General features: G+C 41.9%; 1 protein-coding gene across 1 annotated transcript in view; it reads left to right on the top strand.

Moving 5' to 3' along the window:
• The window catches only part of CUBN (cubilin), a 299579-nt gene that overhangs the window by 128423 nt on the left and 148437 nt on the right, over positions 1 to 22719 (top strand). The window contains exons 29-31 of the mRNA XM_036760230.1: positions 1571 to 1752; positions 9656 to 9827; positions 12215 to 12384. Of these exons, the coding sequence (XP_036616125.1) occupies positions 1571 to 1752; positions 9656 to 9827; positions 12215 to 12384 (524 nt within the window). The remainder of the gene's footprint in view (positions 1 to 1570; positions 1753 to 9655; positions 9828 to 12214; positions 12385 to 22719) is intronic.

The following is a 22719-nucleotide window of genomic DNA, read 5'->3' as shown; positions in this document are numbered from 1 at the left end:
TATAGTAGGCAATTTACAGAGAAGCTATTACCTCCAGGCTGTGGGCTTAAGGAGAGAAAACCATGAGCAGGGCTGTGAAGATTGACAGTTTGGGAAGACAAGGAGCACTAAAAGCTATTTTCAGGCTAGATTGTGTGTGTGTGTGTGTGTGTGTGTGTGTGTGTGTGTGTGTGTGTGTGTGTGCAGGGGGTGTTATACCTTCATTCTTGAGATCTTCACTGGGTCCTTTTTCTGATCTAAGGAAGATTCTAAGAAAAAAGCAAAGTAAAGATTCTGTTAGTGCATGTATCCGGTGAAAGCTATGGAAGGCAATGTCTGCAAAGATTTTTTTTTCGTATTTGATAACCATCTTTTTTAACATATGACCTTCAGTATTGGGAATTGTCAATGATCTCAAATTTGCTAACTTTTTTTCTTGTTGCTGTTCAGTCACTTTGGTCATGTCCTACTTTGAGACCCCATCTAGAGTTTTCTTGGCAAAGATACTGGAGGGGTTTGCCATTCCTTTCTCTAGCTCATTTTACAGATGAGGAAACTGAGGCAAACAGGGTTAAGTGACTTGCCCAGGATCACACAGCTAGTAAGTGTCTGAGCCTGGATTTGAACTTGGGTCTTCCTGACTCCAGACCTGGAGCTCTATCCACTGCTCCACCTAGCAGCTCCAAGTTTTATTCTATATATACTTACAGATGTCCTTTTAGTGTCTCCCATTAGAATGTAACCTCCTTAGGATTAAGGATTGCTTCATTCATTGTGTTTGTGTCCCCAGCAGCTGGCACAGAAGACAGCTCCATGAATACTTATCAACTGAGAGAAGCAGTGGTGAATGACAGATGGACTCTAAACTTCACAAGAGCAGGGCTTTTGTGGATTTAAATTTTCTCTCTTCTAGCACTGGTAGCACACTGGTTTTGAGGTGGCAGGGCCTTGATTAAATGTTTATTGCGTAGATATTGTATGATGCTGGGCACATAAGTGATCATCAGTGAATATTAAGTTCTAGTCATAAATTCAGAGATGGAAGGGAAGCCATCCAATCCAACCTTTTTATTTTATGGATGAAGTAAAGCGATGCACAGAGATGTTAAGTGAGTTGAGCAGGGTAACATCGAGAGTCTCTGAGGAAGAATTTGAACCTAAGTATTTCTGATTCCAAGCATAGTGCTCTGTCTGCTGTGCGACACACTTGTTAACTCAATATCTGTTAGAAAATCCACAGAACATGAAATTAGAAATCCTGAACAAAATTTTTAAAAATTAACATTGCATCTTGCAAAGAAAATAAGGGTCATCCTGTAGATTAATGCATCTAGTGCCATGGAAGCATCACAATTCTTTCTTTAAGTAAGCAAATTTTAAAAGCAACTTTCATGACTTTCCACTACTTTTTAAAATCGCGGGGTTAGCATTTGTAGGGTTTTTTGTTATGAATTTCTGATTTTCCACCAAGCTAAGTATGATAAACCACAATCTCACTGTTGCATATACCTCACTTTATCAATTGGTTTTGAACATTTTCTAGACACTCGTGGACACATATAACTGACCAGAGCTATGCTATTTTTAACAGGTTGTGGTGGGGAGCTGACTGGGCCTTCTGGCTCGTTTACTAGCCCTGAGTACCCAAACAACTACCCACCCAACAAGGAGTGTATCTGGTACATCCGCACAGCCCCAGGGAGCAGTATTCAGCTCACCATCGAAGACTTCAATGTGGAGTACCATGCAAGCTGCAGATATGACGTCCTTGAGGTAGGAACTTTTTTTTTTCGGCACTGCCCAAAGACCTCCCTTGTCTGTCTGTCAAGTCAACAGGTATGTGTCAGGCACTGGAGAAAAAGGCAGAAAAAGTTTCTGCTCGCAAGGAGGCCACAATCTAATGGGGGAGACAACATGCAAACTACTGTGTACAAACAAGACATGTGCAAGAGAAATTGGAGAAAATCCCAGTAGTAGAATTATAAGGGATGGTGAAGGGCTTTTGGGAGAAGGTGGATTTTAGCTGAGATTTAAAGGAATCCAAGAGGTAGAGATGATGAAGCATTTTGTGCACGAGGGACAGCCAGGGAAATGCACAGAGTCAGGAAATGGGGTGTCTGGTGTGGGGAACAATGAAAAAGCTGTTGTCACTGGATTGTGCGTGAAGGGGAGTAAGGTGTGAGGAGATTGCAAGGTCAGAAGGCACCAGGTAAGAAAAAGCTTTCAAACAGTAGATTTTATATTTGGTCCTGGAGGGAATAGGGAACGCAAAAATCAGATAGTTGTCTCCTCCCCGTCCCCAGCATTCAGAATTTATTTTATATTTCTCCTGTTTTTACTCGTCCGGGAGCATGTTATATCCCCCAAATAAAATAGGAGCTTCTTGAAGGAAGTGACCACCTCACTCCTGTATGTGTACCCCCAGTGCCTGGCACACAGTAAGGGCTTAATAAATGCTGGTTTATTGATTGATTGTGAAAAATAGCTTCTGATTACATATATTCAGTCATTGTGACTGACAAGCATACAGAGCTACACATACACACATTCCCATGCATGTTAACAGCTTTCTTAGATTCTGAATTTTAAAATTACTTTAAACTGTTTCCCAGATAGACAAGAGACACTTCATTAATAGGAGATGAAAGGGAGGTAGATCAGAGAAAGCATGCTGTCTTTCTGGAGGGAGCCTCTCGGTTCATAGAGGCAATGTGGTAGAACTCTAGGCCTGGAGTCTAGAAGACCTGAGTTCAAATACAGCCTCAGACCCTGTGTGACCCCGGGCAAGCAATTTAACCTTTGTCTGCCATAGGTTCCTTATCTGTAAAATGGGCATATTAATAGCACATGATTTGAAGGATTGTTATGAGGGCTTAGCACAACGTCTTATACATAGTGGGCGCTTAATAAATGTTTCTTCCCATCACACATGGTCTATGCTTAGAAATACATAAGCAAACAGGTTTGAAAGCTACTTAGAAAGAGAAACCATTTGTACTTAAGCAACCTGGAATTTCATGTACTGTCTTCTTTTTCTGTTCTAATGTATGTAACATATATGTATGTAAGTAAATATATATGCATATATGATATAGGTGCAAACAGCCATTCAGTTTGCTGTTTGTTAAATTCGTCATGAAAAAGAAATGTACAAACACCCACATAATTACTTCGGTCCCAGCATAAATAGTTAACCTTTATGTAGTGCTTAAGGTTTGCAAAGCGCTTTACGTATGTGTATATACATACATACATATATATACACACATACATATATATGTATGTATATGTATACATATACATACATATATATGTATGTATATATATACACACATACATATATATATTACCTCATTTCATCCTCATAATTCCCCTTAAGGTAGGAGCTATTATTTTTCGCATTCTGCATATGAGGAAGCTGAGGCACAGAGAGGTTAAGTGATTTGATCAGTCACATAGCTAGAACGTAAGGCTGTGTTCAAACTCAGGTCTTCCTGACTCCAAGGTCAGCACTTTATCTACTATGCTTGCAGTAGCCATTAGATAGTAATGTTAAACCATGTCCAACATTGGTGACATCCCCAACTCCTTATGGAACAGGAGAGAGTCACTCAGGCTTGGAAGCCAGTCTACATTACAGAGTTATAACAGTAAAAATTAAGCTAGATTCTGGCCAAAGCTATTAATGCCCCCAGGTCAGAAATCACATTCCGGAGTGTTTTTATGGACATGGTTGGTGCCAAGTCATTTTAGTGGGAACAAACAGTTTTTGAAGAGAAAACAAGGTACTATTGCTGTTGTCTTGGCTGTGGGCTCCCAATACATTGCACTGTTGGCATCTGCTCGGGCACCCTGCAGCTGTAAACTCTTGCCAGGGCCCCATGTACAAAGGGCTAGGACAGAAGATCATAGAGTGAGAACTAGGAGGGACCTCAGACTTCCACTAGTCTTAGCCCCTCATTTGACAGAGGAGAAACCAGGGCCAAGGTGAAGATACTTCATGTTGGAGGAGGATTTGAACCCAGATCCTCTGATTTCAGATCCAGGGCTCTTTCTACTCTACTGTGTTGCCTCTCTAGATCTTGTTCTGGGTTTTTTCATTTTCCCTTTGAAAGGCCCGAAGGAATGTCCCTGACCTGGACGAGAGCCCTGGGATTGTTAGCCTGGTTCATGGTACTCTCTGGACACTCATGCTCCTTATTTGGAATACTCAGGCCTAGGTTAGTCCCTAAAAACAAAAACATGCCTAAGTCTAATGGACAAAACACACTTGGAAAGAAAAGGAAATGCATTTGTATAGCCAGATTTTCCTTTATATCATCTCTAGTTCCCATTTTCCCTCCCTGCCTTTCAAAGAATCATTCCTCATAATAAAGAATTTTAAAAGGAGGAAGAAAGTAAAGTTGAAAAAGCTTAATATGTTAAAATGCTGACATTCATAAGCTGTGTTTCACACTAATGGTCCCCCACCTTTGCAAAAAGCAGGCTAGGCATCCTCTCATATTTCTTCTTTGTGACAAAGCTTGGTCATTACAATTTCTAAGCATTCAGTTACAATTGTTTTATTGTTCGTTTTTCTTATTTAAATTTTTGTAGACATTTTCCTGGTCATTGGAAAGGTATCTACTTTATTCTCAATTCTTTGCTACTATAAAAAATGATTCTATTAGTATTCTGGTGTATATATAGTCTTTCTTTTTTTTTCCTTTAACCTCCTTGGAGTATTTGTCTAACAGTGGAGTTTCTAGATCAGAAGGTATCAACATTTTAGTCATTTATATGACATAATTACAAGTTTCTTTCCAGAATGGTTGGACCAATTCACAATTCCACCAAGACTGCATTAGCATGCCCATATTTCCCTAATCCTTCCAACATTGACTGTTCCCATCTTTTTTCATCTTTACCAATTTTCTGTGTGAAATCTTGGGTTTGTTTGCTACTTTTTGTGGGAATGAACTACTCAAGCAAAGTATTTATACTTTGGGATGGGATCCCAATATGGGGCCCAAGCACAAGACTGCAGGCTAATTTGTGCCTCCGTTTGGGTAACTGGAGGCTGGTAAGTGAAAGGTGCTTTCTCCCTTGTCAGTTCATAAAGATTTTACCTTGCCTGGTATTCCCTCTTCTTTATTCTTTGGATTCAGCTGTAAGTGCTCCAAAGCTGATGCATAATTTCTTTTTGGGGGGATTACAGAGAGTAGGAATGTGGGAGAGTGGCTATTTCACCTGCTCTCTGGTTCCATATACTTTGCAATGAAAATGACATATGTGTCTTCTGTAGAGAAGGCTGTCTTTATACAGGTCACCTTCTGATCATAGACATAATAAAAACACATTTTCTTGCTTCAGAAAGATAAACACCACCGTTTTGAACATTATTTTCTTGGCTCTTTTGAGGGGAGGAGAGACCTTGGGTTTTCTTTATCCTGACAGTCTGCTTTACAGATGGTCATTGTAGAGACCAGAATACAAGCCATTGTCTTGGTTTATTGCCCCTAGGGGTGGATTTCCTTCCCTTCCCTATGCCAGCGCAGCCCACTTTTCACACAGCTTTCACAAAAACAAGCCAGAGGGTTTCCATGGCAAAAACAATAAAGTGTTACTTTTGGCCTCCACAAATGCAACCAACAGTTAACACATGACTCTCAAAACTGGGGAAAAGATGGAAAGAATTTCAGGGTGTGGTCCATGGGGCACTCTGGCATATGACTAAATAGCAGACAGAGAAACAAAACCAGGCTGCTGGGAGCACAAGATTTCAGAGATAAAAATGTGTTTTGATTGAAGGCTTGGGATGCAGCCCATCTCAAAGCCTGTGGTTTTAGTCTGTTTTGACCATTTGCTTCTGCTCTGTTAGCTCCATTTACTGTTACAATCAAGTCAGCATTCCCATGTTATGAGCAACCAAGAGGCTGTTGTCATTGAAGCAACCGACCATTTCCATGACACTGATTTCTGAGCATCAAACTGGCCGTGGATGAAGGCTAAGGATGAAGGTAGCCAGTTAAAATGGAATATTGGCTGGCATTACAGTTTAACTCCATTCACTGTGCTCAGTAGCCAGTGAAAGGCAAGGGGGGCAGGCCAAGAGCTGAGGTGCAGGAAATAGAATTAAAACCATCCTTACACTTCTGGTCCTTACACCAGTCTAAAAGAAAAGCACTCAGAGTTCTCAGCTGAAGCTGATGAACTGACCATATGCTTCAGGGCTGGAAGAACGGACCAAAGGTCTGGTGCACATGCACAGACCATCCGCTTGCTTGGTTGATACAAGGCCCCCACATGGAAAGCATGAGGGGTCTGTTCTGGGGGACACCACACAGTGATGTGGAACGTAAGTGCCTTGGAATGATCGTGGAGGACGCAGTCATTCTGTGACTGCTCACCAAGGTTTGCTAACCCAGAGGTCAGGAAGAGCCTTTTTCTGATTGGCTGCATAACCAATACTGGGAGTATCTTTCAAAGGACTGAGTCAGCTCAATTCTCTCCTCCACAGTCATTCTGTAACTGGTTCAGGTCTATCTACCACACAGTTATGAGGAGCCCCTTTTCAATTGGAATACATCAGTGGAACTGGGGGCATCTTCAAAAATGCTGTCAGGGTCAGCTACATGTTTTCATTCTCTGTCTCAGTGTTCTTGGGGGATCTTGTTGACATCTTCACTCACAGCATTCAGTAAGAAATAGGGCTGTAAGGGGGAAGGTCTTGGGGTGTTTCTCTGAGGTGTCATCCTGTGAGTGGATCTCAGGACCTTACTTCTATATTTGGGTTTTTTTTTCCATTTTAAGTGAAGAGTTTGGAGCCTCCAATCTTGTGAGTTTTGAAAGGTCAAGAGGGTCCCTGCTCCAACATCCAGGTTTACAGCCAGTCTAGCATCAACACCCCTTAAAGCAAAGAACGAGCTTTGGGAGTGACCTTCAGGGTCCTTTGGCTCACTCAGCTGAGTCGGGGTGGATCTGGACATGAAATTGGTGGGACCAAGGTTACATAGGAACTGAGCCCGAAGGATGCCCTGGGGTTGTTGGGGGGAAATATTTATACCTTTGTTCTTACTATAACATCAAAGCTAAATCCATCTGTAAAAGCTAAAAGATGTTAAGGGATTAAATGGAACTGGGGTGTAGTCACCAGAATCTAACAGTGGAGAGAACACAGTTTATGGGAGCTCCAGCCTATAGAAGTAGGAAAAAATGCCCTCAGACCCCTCAGAGTACTCTAGAACCCCGAGGAACGGATTTAGCTTTCCTGGCTGGGGGGGAGGGAGCCAGAGCATACTTCCCTGTTTTCTTGCCATCTAACTTCCCTGGGGAAAAAACCTATTGAAGGTTGTATTTGTTTCTTCTGTTCACTCAGGCAGCCCTAGCAGGGGCTATATCCCCCAGGGGCAAAACAGTGGTTCAGAGTGGGGGGCGGGGCACAGTGCCTCGCAGATAGTAGGTGCTTAATAAGTATTGGTTGAAATTAATTCTGTCATAGAATCTCAGAGTTGGAAGGGACCTCAGAGGCTCACACATGGGTAAGAGTCCCATCAACAACATTCAAGAGGCCATCCAATCTCTGCTTGAAAATCTGACATCAGCTTTCCCTAATGAAACTAAGCTCCATATGGACTTTCTGCCCTGCTCTTCGAGGACTGCTACCCTTGTACTTCTCTGGTCCTTTTGGTCTTTTGGTCCTTTGGGCAGACGCCTGTGAATTTAAAGTCATCCTTCCATCCCTACCTATAGCAGAAGGACACCCGCAGAAAGTGGAAAGGTGTGTTTTGAACAAAGAGGGGGGTGCCTCATTTCAGCCTTGTTTCTACCATTTACACCTATGTCTATGTGAAGGGCCAAATGAGCCCTCCTGCCTTTCTTCAGAGCTTGCCTTTTGATAGGATGCAGGAGGCCACACAAACATCAACTCCTTCTAAAGAAACTGAGCTTCAAGCTGAACGCCTGCCTCATTCCTCTGCCATGACTGTCCTTACACAGAGCTCTCATGGGAACAGCAGCTTCATTCATCTGGGCCCTTCCAGAAGGACTGGAAGGAATTGATGAGACAAAGGAGCCCTTGTAGATTTGAGTGACGCTCTTTCTCAAGAGCACACTCATTGTTTTGAATTCTCATCTATCAGCACATACTAGCTGAGTTACTCTTCCTAGCTCTCAATAAACCAGGAGCGGGATCTTCCAGGAAGTTCAAGGACATAGGAGTAATGACTTATTAATACAGAGGCAGCATCTTCTAGTGGAAAGAACACTCAACTCAGTCCAAGGACTTGAAGTCTCACCCTGACTTTGTCACTCTGTAACCTGTGTGACTTTGGGCACATCACTTCACAGCTGGATCTTAGTTTTCTCATATGTAGATGAACTCTAAGGTCAAAGTGCAAGATGGTTCTTTGGTTTCTGACCCCAAGCAGTGAAAGCACTGAATTTGAAATCTTGTTTTACCCCGCGACTGATAGAAACCATCTCTGAAGTTTTCTTTGGCTTGCAGTTGCTGATTTACTTGTATTTAAACACTTGATTATGAACTTCTATGAGTTGGCCCCATTATCCGACCTAATTACTCTTGTCTCCCTGTGTACCTTTCAAACATGCATTAGACCTTCATTCCTTTGTATGATTTCATTTTATCAGTCTTCTTTTCTTATATAAGTTAGCTGATATTAAGGCATTGAGGCAATGGGAATATTAATTAAAGGGAGAAACTTTGGATCATAGAGCACAAATGAAAGCAGGGATGGATAGAACCCAAAGTGTGTACAGGTGGGGACCTTGGAGCCAGAGAGCAGAATGCAGACACTGGCTCCTTGGAGCACAGGGGCAGAGGTACTTGGAGGGTGGAGAATAACCCCTACACTGAAGACCAACCTCACCTACTTTATGGACGGTTTTGCGCAGCATCTGGTCCTATGTATCTACCTATTGGTTAAAGATTGCTGCAATTAATGAAATATCGAAAGCTGGAGATCCAAAGTGCCAAGTTAGCTACCCTTAGACTCTGTACTATCTTTCCTCTTACCAGCAAATACCTACGAATAGACAAATCTCCTGATATATTCCAGTTTCAGAAAAACTGAATAGAAAATGAAAACTCATGGGTTGCAAATGCTTTGTCTATAGAATTCTCTTTCTGAGGATGTTTGTGTGTGTGTATACACACATATACGCATACACATATATATACACATACATATCTATTGCACAACGTACATATAAACCCATATGCCCAAGACTTAGAAAAGCAGACCTCTTTATCTGCTTTGTAGTGAGAGAAGACAGAGAGAGAGGGAGGGAGGGAGGGAGGGAGAGAGAGAATCTTTTCTATAGCTCTATTTTTCCCCTTAATTTGGGAAAAGAATCCCTCTTAAGTAATTCCTATCATTCATGCTGGTAAGACAATCCCTAAATAGTTAGTTTAGGAAAGCACATGTTTCTCATACAGTCAATTTGTATGTTTCTGGAGCAGAGGGAATGCCTTTGAAGATGTGGAATCCTGTTTAAAGTTCATCCATTCGGGATTTTTAAAAAATGATAATAAAATAGTCCAGTGAGACTTCAGGCTTCTAGAGGGCTCAGAATTAGGACCTGGGAGCTGATGCTGATACAAATAGACCAAGGGATGGCCAGCAGTTGCTTAAATGGATCACTTAATTGAGCCTTTTCTTTCTGTAATCCATTCCAGGTATACGGTGGCCCTGATTTTCATTCTCCTAGGGTGGCTCAGTTGTGTTCCACATCAAGACAGACCCCACTGCAAGTGTCAAGTGCTGGAAATTCAGTGGCCATCAGATTCAAGACAGACAGCAGCATAAATGGGAGGGGTTTCAATGCCTCGTGGCAAGAGATCCCCGGAGGTGAGTCTATCAAAATTCCAAAAAGCCCAGTTAAGGATCTCTAACTAAGCACTTATGAAAGGCTCAATAATAAAGCTCATTTATAGTCATTGGAGAATATTGTACCACGTCCTACTTTCCACTTCCTCACCCTCAACCTCAGATCTAAAAGCAATCAACATAGTTTATCTGCTATACATTTTGCCATAGACTAGAGTTTAGTTCAGAAATTTACAGGAAATCCTCATTTTGGATTAGAAACGAAATCTATTAACTGGGTTCTGGGCCTAACCCTATAATGAAAATTCATTCTATGATGGTCCCACTGTCTTGGTCAGTTCCTACTTAGATATTGTGTTCAGCTCTGGGCACCATATCTTGAGGACACTGACAAACCAGAGGGCATCCTGAGGAGGGCAGCCAGGAAGGTGAAGAGAGACTAGGTAGAAGGTAGTCTGAGAGAGGAAGGCATTATCAGCTGGGAGACTGGGAAAGGCCTCTTGCAGATGATGAGAGTTGAAGCAGCTAGGCGCAGGTTCCCCACCCCTGGGGAATCTAAGAAGTAGAAGTGAGGAGGGAGAACATTCCAGTTGGGGGGGCACAGCCAGTGCAAAAGTGCGGAAAGAGGAAATGGGGTATCATGGGAGAGAAAAAGCAAGTAGATCAGTGAAGCTTGATTATAAAATGTCTATAAACATACAGCCATAATTGTAGGAAGACTGGAAAGGCAGGAAGGAGCCAGGTTGTGAAGAGCTTTAAGTGCCAAAGAGAGCAGTTTACACTTAAACCCGGAGGTATAGGGAGCCAGTAGAGCTCATTTTACAGGAGATTTTGCCAGGACATGGTCAGATCTATGCTTTAGAAAAATCACCTTAGCAGCTGAGGGTAGGATGGATTGGAGCAGGGAGAAGCCTGAGGCACAGAGACCAACTAGAAGGCTCTTAGGACTAGTCATCCACACAAGACACTGGGAGAGCCTAAGCTGGGGGGATGTGGGCAGGGCGGGGCAAGAAGAGTGGAGAAAAGGAACATATACAAGAGAAAGTTTGAAGGTATAAACAATACATTTGACAACGGGTTTATTTATATTGGGTGAGGTAAGAGTGAGGAATTGAGGATGATGCTGAAGGTGCAGATCTGGGCTACTGGAAGAACCGTGGTGTTCTTGATAGTAATAAGGAAGATATAAAATGGTGGAGGGTTGGGGGGAGGGGAAGATGATGTGTTCAGTTGTGGACATGTGGAATTGTAATGCTTACAGAACATCCTCTTTGACATGTCCAAAAGGCAGTTGGTGGTGTGGAACTGTAACTCAGAAGAGAAGCTAGGATTGGATGATTAGATCTGGGAATTATCTTCATAATTGAATCTATGGCAGGTAATGCAGTCATTAAGTGAATTAGTATAGAGTTAAGGGAGAAGAGAATCCAAGACAGAGATCTGAGGGTCACCCATTGTTAGAGGATGTGATCTGGATTAGGAGTGTCAAACTCAAATAGAAATGGGGTCACTAAATTGTACGTAATGATCCCTGCAGGCCACATATTGACTTGGAAAACCATACTATTAACATTATCCATGTTCTACTGTATTTTTATTTATTTTGTTAAATATTTCCCAATTATATTTTAATCTGGTTTAGCAAGCCATGTGTTAGGCACCTCTTATCTAGATGAAGAACCAGCAAATGATATCTAATTTAGTAAACATTGATTAGGTGCCTACCATGTGCTAAGTGCTGGGGATACAAAAAGAGGCAAAAGACAGTCCCTACCTTCAAAGAGCTTATAATTTAATAGGTTTATGTGACAAAACACACTTGCCTAAATTACAGAGTGCCACATGTATATCACAGATGTCCCAAAGCGACGTGGTATGTGAGCTTCCAAAGGGAAGATGATCACTGAGCTGTGAGGTGAGGGCAGGCTCTGTGGCATTGAGTTGGGGCAACGAGGGCATTTGAGTTATAGAAGTCTGATTTCCTTTTGAAATGAGTGTACTTAGGCCAATCTGGAGGACTGAGAACATCTAAACCATCCATGATTATGGAGAAAGAATAATTAGTATGAATATTTCATATTATTAAAGAATACTGAAGAAGTGTTTGATTAAAGTAGATTTTACTTAGATCACAGAAACAGCTTCACTGGATATAATTTTTATCCCTTCTCCCTTCAGTATTTAAGCCATTCCAGTTTTTTTATTTTCATGTTCTTGCAAAGATTGAATTGAGTGGGAAATCATTCACATAAATTCACTTTATTGGACGTTCAGTAGGATAACATTTTGAAAGAGATTTTCTAATTACCAAGGGAATGGGACATGTTCATCTAGGACTGAGATGAAAAGTAGAGAAGTTTAAATATGGGATATTCTTCTCATGGATTGGTTGGATTTCTGTCCTACAGGTTGTGGTGGAATTTTCCAGGCTTCCAGTGGAGAAATCCATTCTCCAAACTACCCCAGCTCTTACAGGAGGAACACGGACTGTTCCTGGGTTATTCAAGTGGACAGAAACCATCACATTCTCTTAAACTTCACAGACATTGACTTTGAACTCCAAGATGCCTGTATTACTGTAAGTGGCAAATGCTCCCAACAAATCCTAGTACTAATGGTGACAAGTGGACTGATTTCTTCTACATATCTTCATACATATACTGCATTCGTTTGTTTGTTATAGGCCGAGTGCTTTTTACTTTTTACCATACTTTCAATTCTTAGATTTTTCTGCACCATTTGAAATCTGCTCTCTAAAAACTGAGTTTCATGTCTGCCTGCTCCTATTTTTTTCTTGCCTTTACTATCCCAAATTCTAAGACTGAGAAGTTATTTCCACCAAGGTTCCCATTATTTCCACCCCAACAATAAATTTTTCCTTCTTGGTAACAGTCAGATCCAGAATATAATGTTCCCTTATGGGTTCCTTTACCTTTTGAATGAAGAAGGGAAAGTTATCTAGGAGAGATGAGGGAGGGAGGGAGGGAGGAAGGGAGGGAAAGAGAAAGAGAGAGAGAGAGAGAGAGAGAGAGAGAGAGAAAAGAAGAAGAAGAAGAAGAAGAAGAAGAAGAAGAAGAAGAAGAAGAAGAAGAAGAAGAAGAAGAAGAAGAAGAAGAAGAAGAAGAAGAAGGAGGAGGAGGAGAAGAGGAGAGAGACAGAGAGAAAGAGACAGAGAGAGACAGAGAGTGAGAGAAAGGTGGGGGCAGGGAGGGAGACAGAAAGACAGAGAGACAGAGAGAGATACAGAATGAGACAGTGACAGAAAGAGAAAGAGAGAAAAAGCATTGATTAATTGCTTATTATGTACCATGTGTTCTGCTAAGCTCTTTATAAACATTACCTCATTTTATCCCCTTAATAACTCTGAGAGATAGGTGCTATTAATATCCCCATTTTTCAGATGAGGAAATTGAAGCCAACAGAGGTTAAATGACTTGCCCAGGGTCACACAGCTAGCAAGTGTCTGAGGCTGAATTTGAACTCATATCTTTCTGAGTCTAGGCCCTTTATCCAACTCTGTACCACTGAGCTGCTTGAATTATATTTTGGAGTCACAAAGAGAAACAATTCTTGTGAGAAGGAAAAGAAATTATCTAAAAAAAATAATGTGGATGCACAGGGATTTCCCATACCAACTTAAAGACAAACACAAGGTGAAGTAATAAAGGACAAATGCCAACAAATGGACCGGTCCTATAAAAACAGTGTCCGGAATGCTAAGGTTCAGGATAAGTGGAAGTTAATGAGGAAAGTGAAGGACAACAAAGATGGTGGGGTCTGTGGAGCTGGATTAGAGAAAAGAGGAGGCTGAAGGAAGGGCCAGGAGCAGAGGCAGAGCTGCTCCATTTTCTACTTTATTTCTGATTTCTCTTCCAAGGAAGAGGACTTTTGTACTAGGAAGGACAGAAGAAATATTGTTCATAGGGAGTTGATACCCAAGGTAAGTAAAGGGATATAAAGGATGGCACCTAAACACTCTTGACAGGCTCATCCCCAGGTCCCGAGGAGCCATTTCCTCGTGTGCTGAAGGAAAGCATGGGTGTGATGGCTGAGCCCCCGGCAGGGAAATGGGGAAGATGCTAGAGAACAGGGGAGCAACTACAGGACCAAAGGTGGGGAAATGCCATGCAAACTTTCAAAAAAAAGGGAAGAAAATGGAGTTATAAAGCTACATGCAAGAGGATTTGACCTGGATTTCTGGCCTAAGTGAGGCTTTGTAACAGTCCTGACAAACTAGGGCATTGGTCTAATTCAATAAGATGTCATTTAATAGGAATCGATGTAAATTGGCTTGAGGTAAGGAAACATTTCCTGATGATCAGAGCTATTCAGACATGCTGTGGTTTGCCTCAAGAGGTCAGGAAGGTCTTCAAGGGAAGGCTGGATGACCACGTAGCCCACCCGTCTCCAATGGCAGAGCATGGCTTAGATCCAATGGCCTCAAGAGGCCCCTTCGGAGGTTCTGTGGTTCCATGAAGATGGTTATTATTGAAGGAAGAGAGAGTGCACCAATTATGGATCTATAGCCCCTCGCTTTACATTATTTTATCATATCCTTTTTTAACACTGTGCTATCTGAAGCCAGGTTTTGATGACTAAAAGGAAGGTGAAAGTGATATGGAACCGGGAGCATGTAGAGAAAAGATAATGATTATAGCTATGTTCAAATATATGTCATTGTGGCTGTCATGTAGATGTCAGATTTGACTTACCTTGCTTGGCCAAAAAGAATTGCAGAATTTGTAGAATAGCAAACTTAAGCTTGCTATAAGGGGGTGGGGATAGAGAAGGAACAAGCATTTATCCAGCTCCCGCTCTGTGCCGTACACTGTGCTAGGTGCTTTACCAATATGACCTCATTTGATCTTCACAACAACCCTGAGAAGCAGGCGCTATTATTGTCCCCATTTTACAATTAGGGAAACTGAGGCAGGCAGTTTAAATGACTTGCTCTGGGTCACACATCTAGTAAGTGTCAGAGGAATTGACTAATAGTTATAGCAAGAGTTCTTAATTTGGGGTCTATGATCTTATTTTTTTCAATATTTTGATAACTCTATTTTGATAGAATTGATTTCCTTTATAATCTTATATATTTAATTTTATGCATTAAAATATTATTCTGAGAATGGGTCCATTGGCTTCTCCAGACTGCCAAAGGGGTCCATGACCTACACAAAAAAAGTTGCAATTCCCTGGCTTAGAAATATGCAAAAATGAATGAAATGCTTTAGAGACAGGGAAACTCTTCGAGTGAAAACTTGTTGAAAGTGCTATAGTGGGGATTCTTGCTCACACAAAGGTTGGTCACAGATGTCCCTTTCAGGGCTCAGATTCTACAGTTCATTGGGGCCAGTTAGGGGAAGGGGTGTAGCTCATATTATCACAAAGAAACTTGGTATTTGATGGAAAACCAGGTAGGAAAGAGACCTATGTCTTGCACTGGGTGTCTTGTAGACATCTTAAACTCAACATGTCCCAAATTGAACTCATTATCTTCCCCTTTCCAAACCCTCCCCCGATCCAGACTTCCCTGTTTTTGTCAAGGGCACCACCATATTATCTCTCACCCCCATCCCCACTACATATCAATCTCTTGATTTCACCTTTGTGATAACTCTCAAACATGCCCCTTTCTCTTCCTTGATATCACCTCCAGCCCAGTACAAGCCCCTGTCACCTCCCTCCTGGATCAGTGCACTGGCCTGCTGGTGCAGCTGCCTGCCACAACTGCCTGCCCCACTGCAGCCCATCTTCCATTCAGCTGCCAAAGTGATTTTCCTATAGCACAGGTGCCATCATGTAATCCCTTTACTCAGTAAATGCCAGTGGCTCCATGTGACTTTCAGGATGATATTTAACATCTTCTCTCTGCCTCCAAAGCCCTTCATAACCTATCCCAGCCACCACTTCTCCAGCCTTCTTCACCTCACACACTCCATGTACTTGTCGATCCAGTGACACTGGCTACCTTTCTGTTCCTTGGACTAGATATTTCACCCTCACTTCCAGGTATTTTCACTGGTGATCCTGATGCCTGGAATGTTCTTCCTCCTCATCTCTGCCTCCCAGTTGCCCTACCTTCCTTCATGTCCCAGTTAAAATCCCATCTTCTGCAGGAAGTCTTCCCTAACTCCTCTTAACTCTAGTGCCTTCCTTCTGGGGATTATTTCCTATTTATCCTTGTCTGTACACAGCTGTTTGCCTGTTGTCTCCCCCTTTAGACTGAGCTCCTCGAGGGTAGACTGTCTTTTGCCTTTCTTTGTATCCCCACTGCTTAGGACAGTGTCTGGCACATAGTAGGTGTTTAAACACTTATCGACTGATCTGAATGGGCAGATGGGAACATGCAAAGACAAACTTATCCTGCTTCATGATTTAGCATAGCGCTGGCATAAAGGTGGATAGACCATAGCTCCCCTGTGTTCATGGGTTGAATCTTTTCTTCATACATAAAGCTTAGGAACAGACCCCAGGATAGCCTTTGTGTTGACTATCCTGGCCCAGTTGGAAGCCTGGCTTCAAATCATAGCTGGTTTATTCTCTAGCTGTCTAGAGAGGGAGAAAGCTAGACATTGAGACGCTCCTCATTTCTGCAGAGCCAGATGGATGTTGGGAAAAGGCCTGAACTTAGGCTTCTGGATGTGAAAAACCAAATAAAGTCCAATAATTTTCACAATATTTATGTAATCGGCTGTAGATGAAGCCAATCATTCATTTTGGGTACCTTCAAGTGACTTGTTTGGTCCTGTTGCCTAGACAGTCAATGTGAGATTCTTTAGTAAGATCCATCATAGTCAAACACCAGTGAAACTGCCAAATTTTTTTGAATGTAGCTCATTTGAGCTGTTCGTTATTAATAGTAAATAAGTCCTGAATGTCAGAAATAAAAAAAAATAACTTTTAAGCCAGCTTGGATAGTTGGGAATGAAAACACAAGATCACTGACAAGTGGCTTGACACTGGTGTTCTTTCTTTACCTGAGGGCAATTAGTGGCAAGGATTATTGTCCAAATTTGATAGGTAAACTGTGTCACAGAAATTTGTGACTCTAGGATCCACAGTCAGTCACTGTAAAAGCCAGAAAACTCAATGACTTTGAAGCCTGAATCCTGAAATAGTATCAGTCATATTTCAGGTGAGCAATTCTCTTAAAATTTCTTAGCTTCGGTTTTCTCATCTATAAAATAGGAAAAAAATACCTGTAATGCCAGTTCTCAGGATTGTTATGATAATATCAGTAATGATAATAACAAAAGCTGGCATGCTTGTGGTCCTTTAAGATATGCAGAATTATTTACGTATGGGATCTCATTTGGTCCTCACAACAACCCAGTGAGGTAGGTGCTATTGTTATGCTCATCTTACCAATGGGGAAACTGAGGCAGAGGTTAAATGACTTGCTAGGAAATGTTTGAAGCAGGATTATAACTCAGGTCTTCCTGATTCCAAGTCTAGTTCTCTATCTACTACACCATAATAATATTTATTTTTACAATAAAAATTATTATTATTATTATAGACTTACTGCTTTAAGGCAACTATCTCACTTGGGCAGCCAGGTAACACAGTGGATAGAGTATTGGATTTGGAGTCAGGAAGAACTAAGTTCAAATCCAGTCTCTGACACTTAGTAGCTGTGGGACCTTAGCCAAGTCACTTAACCTCTCTCACCTTCGGTTTCCTTATTTGTAAAATGGGCATAATAAATAATAGCCCTGCCTCACAAGGTCGTTGTGATCTCAAATGAGGTTACACATGTAAACCATGTGTTGCAACAATCTGCTAGCAGCTGCTGAAGGGGTGTGAGACCCACCAACAAGCAGCACACAGAAAGCTGCCAACACAGGTTCTTTTGATCTGCTTTACTAAGGAAAGCAACATTAAGGGGTTAACAATCTTAGTTTAATCCAGCATACAAATATCATTCACTTAGTTCAGGGGAAAAAGCCAGCACCCTGAACTTCAGAGCAAACACAAACAAATGACAAACATCAACAGACAGACCTTGTCTGATTCAAATCTCGATTCATAGTTACCAGCATTTAACAAAGTCTGAACATCCGGTTTACAAGCTGGAGGGCTCTTAACTGCAGCTGCCCAGAGTCTCCACATCAGCACACCGCCAAGAGTGAGAGCCCTTCGCAAATAGCTCTGTCCTCTTTTTTTTTACACCTTTAGCGGTCATCAAACATCTGAGCGACCAGAACTCAAGCTCCTACTATTGGCTCTGGTCTTAGCAACTCCCCTTAGAACCCTGAGGGCTTCACACCCACATAGGCTTAGCACCTAGTAGATAGGGGTTTGGTCCTGGGGTTTAGCACCTAATAAGACTCAATCAAAGACACCCAACTTAATTGATATTACACCGTGTTGTTGCAAATAGTAAAGGGTCATTATCATCATACCATAGTGATTATTATCAGCCCTACGGCCCTGTGTGGGAGGCACCATTGTTATCCCCATTTTACAAATAAGGAAACTGAGGTGGATAAAAATTAAGTGACTTGTATAGAGTCACACAGACAGTAGCTTTCAGGCAGTATTAGAACTGAGGTTTTCCTTATACCAGGTTCAGGGCTCTATCCGTTACACCACTTAGCTTGTTGTGAGGCTCCAATGAGATGCTCTATGTACAACACTTTGTAAACCTTTAAAGGACTATGTAAGTGTTAGCTTGTATTTACTACTACTACTATGACTACCACTAGCACTATTACCAGCACCACCACTACTACTATCACTACTGCTACTACTACTACCACCACCACTATTACCACTACCACCACCACCACCACTACTACCACTACTACTACCACCACTAATACTAGTTATTGCAGTCTTCTTTGCATATCAGAAAAAAATTCTATAATTTTAGATTTCACATGAAAGAGCACTGGCTGCCAATCAAGAAACCTAGTCTCTAGTCCTGCCCCTGCCAAAAACTAGCAAGAGAAATGTGGGGCATGTTACAGAACCTTCTTGGTCCTCGGTTTCCTCATCTATAAAATGTGGAGCAGACTAGATGATCTCTTAATCTTTCTAGCTTGGGGGCAGCTAAACGGTGCAGTGGATAAGAGCACCAGCCCTGGAGTCAAGAGGACCCGAGTTCAAATCCAGCCTCAGATACTAGCTGTGTAACCCTGGGCAACTCACTTAACCCCCATTGCCTCCAAAAAAAAAAAAAAGAATCCTTCCAGCTCCAAAATTCTGTTATTTGAAATAGTTCGTAGTTCAGGTCAGCTCAACCTCAGCAGTCCTTCCTGAATTGCCTTTTGCCTTGTGGAAATAAAAGGAACGTTGAGCACATGAAGGAAATTTGCAGAGATAAGAAACCTGAAACAAAGGCCACTTCTGGAACCACCTCTCCACCCATGTCACCTTTGGTTATGTTTCCTGTGGCTCTATTCTTAAGAAAGGGTCAGGGAAGAAAAAAAGAAAGGGTCAGGGTGTCAGACATGGGATAGCGTGGATATTGTGCTTCTTGCTCACTCGGCCTTAGTGTTTTCAGTCCCCCGAGAACTTGATGAATCCAAATGCAGTCTGGTTCCACAAATGGTTATTAAGTGTTGTTGTTGTGTTATGTGGGTGCTGTAGAGATCTATGGTTCATTAGGTGTGGGAACTCCCTCCATTTTCTTGGAGGTGGTTGGTACCTTTCAGAGAGTAGCCTGAGGCTCAGAAATCCCCTTCTCTAGGTACAGGGCATATAAAGATAAAAACAAACCAGTTCTTACTATGGAGGAGGTTCCATGAACACAAATACCTTGTTCTCAACATCTCACAAACTAAAATAAGGAAAGTGCATTTCCTGAATGTTATTGATCTGATTATCCATCTGGGGGACGCATCAGAAAGCTTTGTTTCCACTGATTTAAAATGATTTTGTGACATGGAGGAGGTGGCTGCTTTCCCACGTTGGATGCAAATAATCTCAGGCTATCTTTAATGGCATGATTTTAAGCCCTTTGGACTCAAGGAGTGATGAGACCCACTTGTTGGGGATTATCCATCGTATCAACACATAGAAATAGTTGGCCAGTGTTTTTCCTTCCACAGAGCTCAAGTATGAAAACGACTTCGCTGCCAGCTCACTGTTTAATTAAAGATCTTTGCCTACTTTCCAAATTCATTCAGCTCAGTGTGGGAAGATCATTGAAGAAGCTGGCAGAGGAGCAGAGGTCCCAGGAGGACCACAGCATCCTCTTTGTTCCGCACAATGGAATGTTTGCCTTGTGTCAAATTAGGAGAGAACAGAGACAGAATGGGCCCAAACTGGACCACAGTGCACATCTCGCCTCTGCTCTTTGATGAGGCTTCATTGGGAGGAAGCAGATACTGGCAAAAATGGAGATCCTTCCAAAGGTTCTGAGGCCTTGCTGTCAACAGCGTTGACTTTTTCGGGCTTTGAAGGCCACTCACAGAGGAAGGAAGCCAAATGTTTCACTTGCACTGAAGGGAAGGGGAAGAGTTTTATATTGTTTTTCCTTTCCTCCAGACAGCTGCATTGTCTGCTGCTGGTGCAAATTATCTGTCCCTGAGTGCAGGTGAGGAGGAGAGGCAGAGGAAGCTCAAGGTCTCTCGAAATGGCAAATGATTTGGATTGGCCTTTTCCTTAGACTGTTAAGGCCTGGGTGAGGATAGAAAGAATAGAGAAAGAAAAGGAGAAAATGCAGATTCACAGTCAAGCATGTGACTGTAAATTTTTTTGACATTTATTTTTAGTTTTCAATATTCACTTCCATAAGCTTTAAATTTTCTCTGCCTCCTTCACCTCCCCCTCCCCAAGATAGCTTGCAGTCCGATATAGAATCTACATATACATTCTTATTAAGCAAATTTTCACATTAGTCAATTGTATAGAAGAATTAGAAAGAATGGGAGGAATCATGAGAGAAAAAACAAAATAAAACAGAACAAAACAAAACAAAGAGAGCAAATAGTATGCTTTGATCTGGATTCAGACTCCATATTTCATGACTGTGAATTTAATGGAGAGATTTCATTTCAAAATGGTCAAGTGTTGGAGGAAAGCATAAAGACCTAAAAAAGTGGCTGCTCCCCCCAATCTGGCAAAAGCTGCTATAATGAGTAATGGACTAGCTTCCGTCCTTCCTCACTTAGATTTATGACTTTAACAGGCTGGATCATTTCCTGAGAGGATTCCCCTACCCATGACCACTTTTCTCCTGAATCCAGAAGCAGCTGGGTTTTTAAAATATGTTTCTTTATTGTTTAGCCAGAACGTGGAGTCCAATAGCAGCTGCAGTGTCACATAGAAATTGCACATACTTCAGGGGGTGTTCATTTTCTGTGACTTTGCACTCTGATATTCATTATTTGCTTTGCCCATAGGAGGCCCTTAATAAATGTTTGTTGAATTAAATGCTTATTGAATCCAACCTTTCCTCCTCTGCACATTCTCAACTCCCTTCCTCCTTCTCTTCTGTAAATTTTAAAGCAACCCTAGGGGCAGGAGCATGCATGGCCATGGAGCTAGAAATGCTAGGAGTCCTAGCCAGGACTAATCCTGAGATCAGGATGCTGGTAGGTATGAGCTAGCCACGAAAGAACCATCACAGCTTAGAGGGAAGGTGGGTAAGACTGGGAAATCGAGAAAGAGAGGACCAGGAGAGGTCTCTCATTGAGCCTGGGGCAGGATTGAGGTTAAGATCCCTGGCTGGACACTCGAGGTTTATTTGTTGATTTGAGAAATTATGCTGTCTGTTGCACATTCCACTGAAGCAACCATGCTGGGAATCTCATATGTGCTCAGTTGAATGGAATTTGGGAAGGCATTATGCAATTTGAAATCTATAGGAGTCCAGTATACAGATTTGCCTGACATCCAACTAAATAATATTTTAATGCTACTTAGGGAATGATGTCCTAGCATGGAGGACAGGAGAATACAAAGACATTATGTCTTCCACAGTAGCCAGCTCATCTTCTTACTGCCTCTGTTTCTCCCTCTTAAAGCAAAGGAAATCAAATTTGCCAAATATTTTCCTCTCTGGGCTTTGTGAGATTAAAGAGATATTGTAAAAGGACTTAAAGCATGGAATCATAGTCTGATGAGGTGATAAGGAGTTTTCCTATAGGCTCCCAACTGAAAGGGAAGAAAGCATGTAAAGGTGGTAGGACATCTAACAACAGGATCGCGAGCTAGAAGGGGCCTCAGATTTAGGGTTCTTCTCTTGGACGATGTGGAGCTCTCTGGCCATCTGCTGAAGCCTGTGGACCCTTTCTCAGAATAATGGTTTTAAATGCATAAAATACAATACATAGGATTGCAAAGGAAGCCAATTCTACCCAGGTGAAGGACCCCTGCTTTAAGTCATCTCAGCCATGCCCTGCATTTTGCAGATGGAGAAACTGAGTTTTTAAGGGAAAGAATCCTGACTGGAGTCAGGGAATCTGGATTCAAAGTCTTCCTCAGACACTTACTACCCATGTGATCTTGCACAAATCAGCCCTGGGCCTCAATTTCCTCGTCTAGTAGAGTGAGGGAATTAGACCAGGGGGCCTCTGAGGTCCCTCCTAACTCTAACCTTATGACTTGTCCAAGGTTGTTAACTACAAGGCTCTAGATTAACCATGTATTACTATTAAGTATTTTTAATATAAAATTCAACATGATTTTATTAGCTCATGAATAAAGTGAAATTCCCTTCCTTTTTTTTTTTGCCTGAAAGTCGGCAAGAGGCTGAGCAAGAAAATAACCATTTTTGAAAATGTGGTCAGAAGCTGTGTTCTGCAGGCATATTTCTCCTGCATGCAAAGCTCGATTCAAAGGCTTAGGTGGACAGAGTTCCTCTTGTCTAGAGCAAATAACAGGGTGGAAGTCAGGAGATGGTGTAACCAGGCTTCAAGTGAATGGACTTTCTCCTCCATACTAATTTTAACCTCGATGC

Source organism: Trichosurus vulpecula, chromosome 5 (genome assembly GCF_011100635.1).
Source record: "Trichosurus vulpecula isolate mTriVul1 chromosome 5, mTriVul1.pri, whole genome shotgun sequence".
NCBI lineage: Eukaryota > Metazoa > Chordata > Mammalia > Diprotodontia > Phalangeridae > Trichosurus > Trichosurus vulpecula.
The sequence above is the reverse complement of the archived record's forward strand: the minus strand, read 5'-3'. Positions and strand labels throughout refer to the sequence as shown.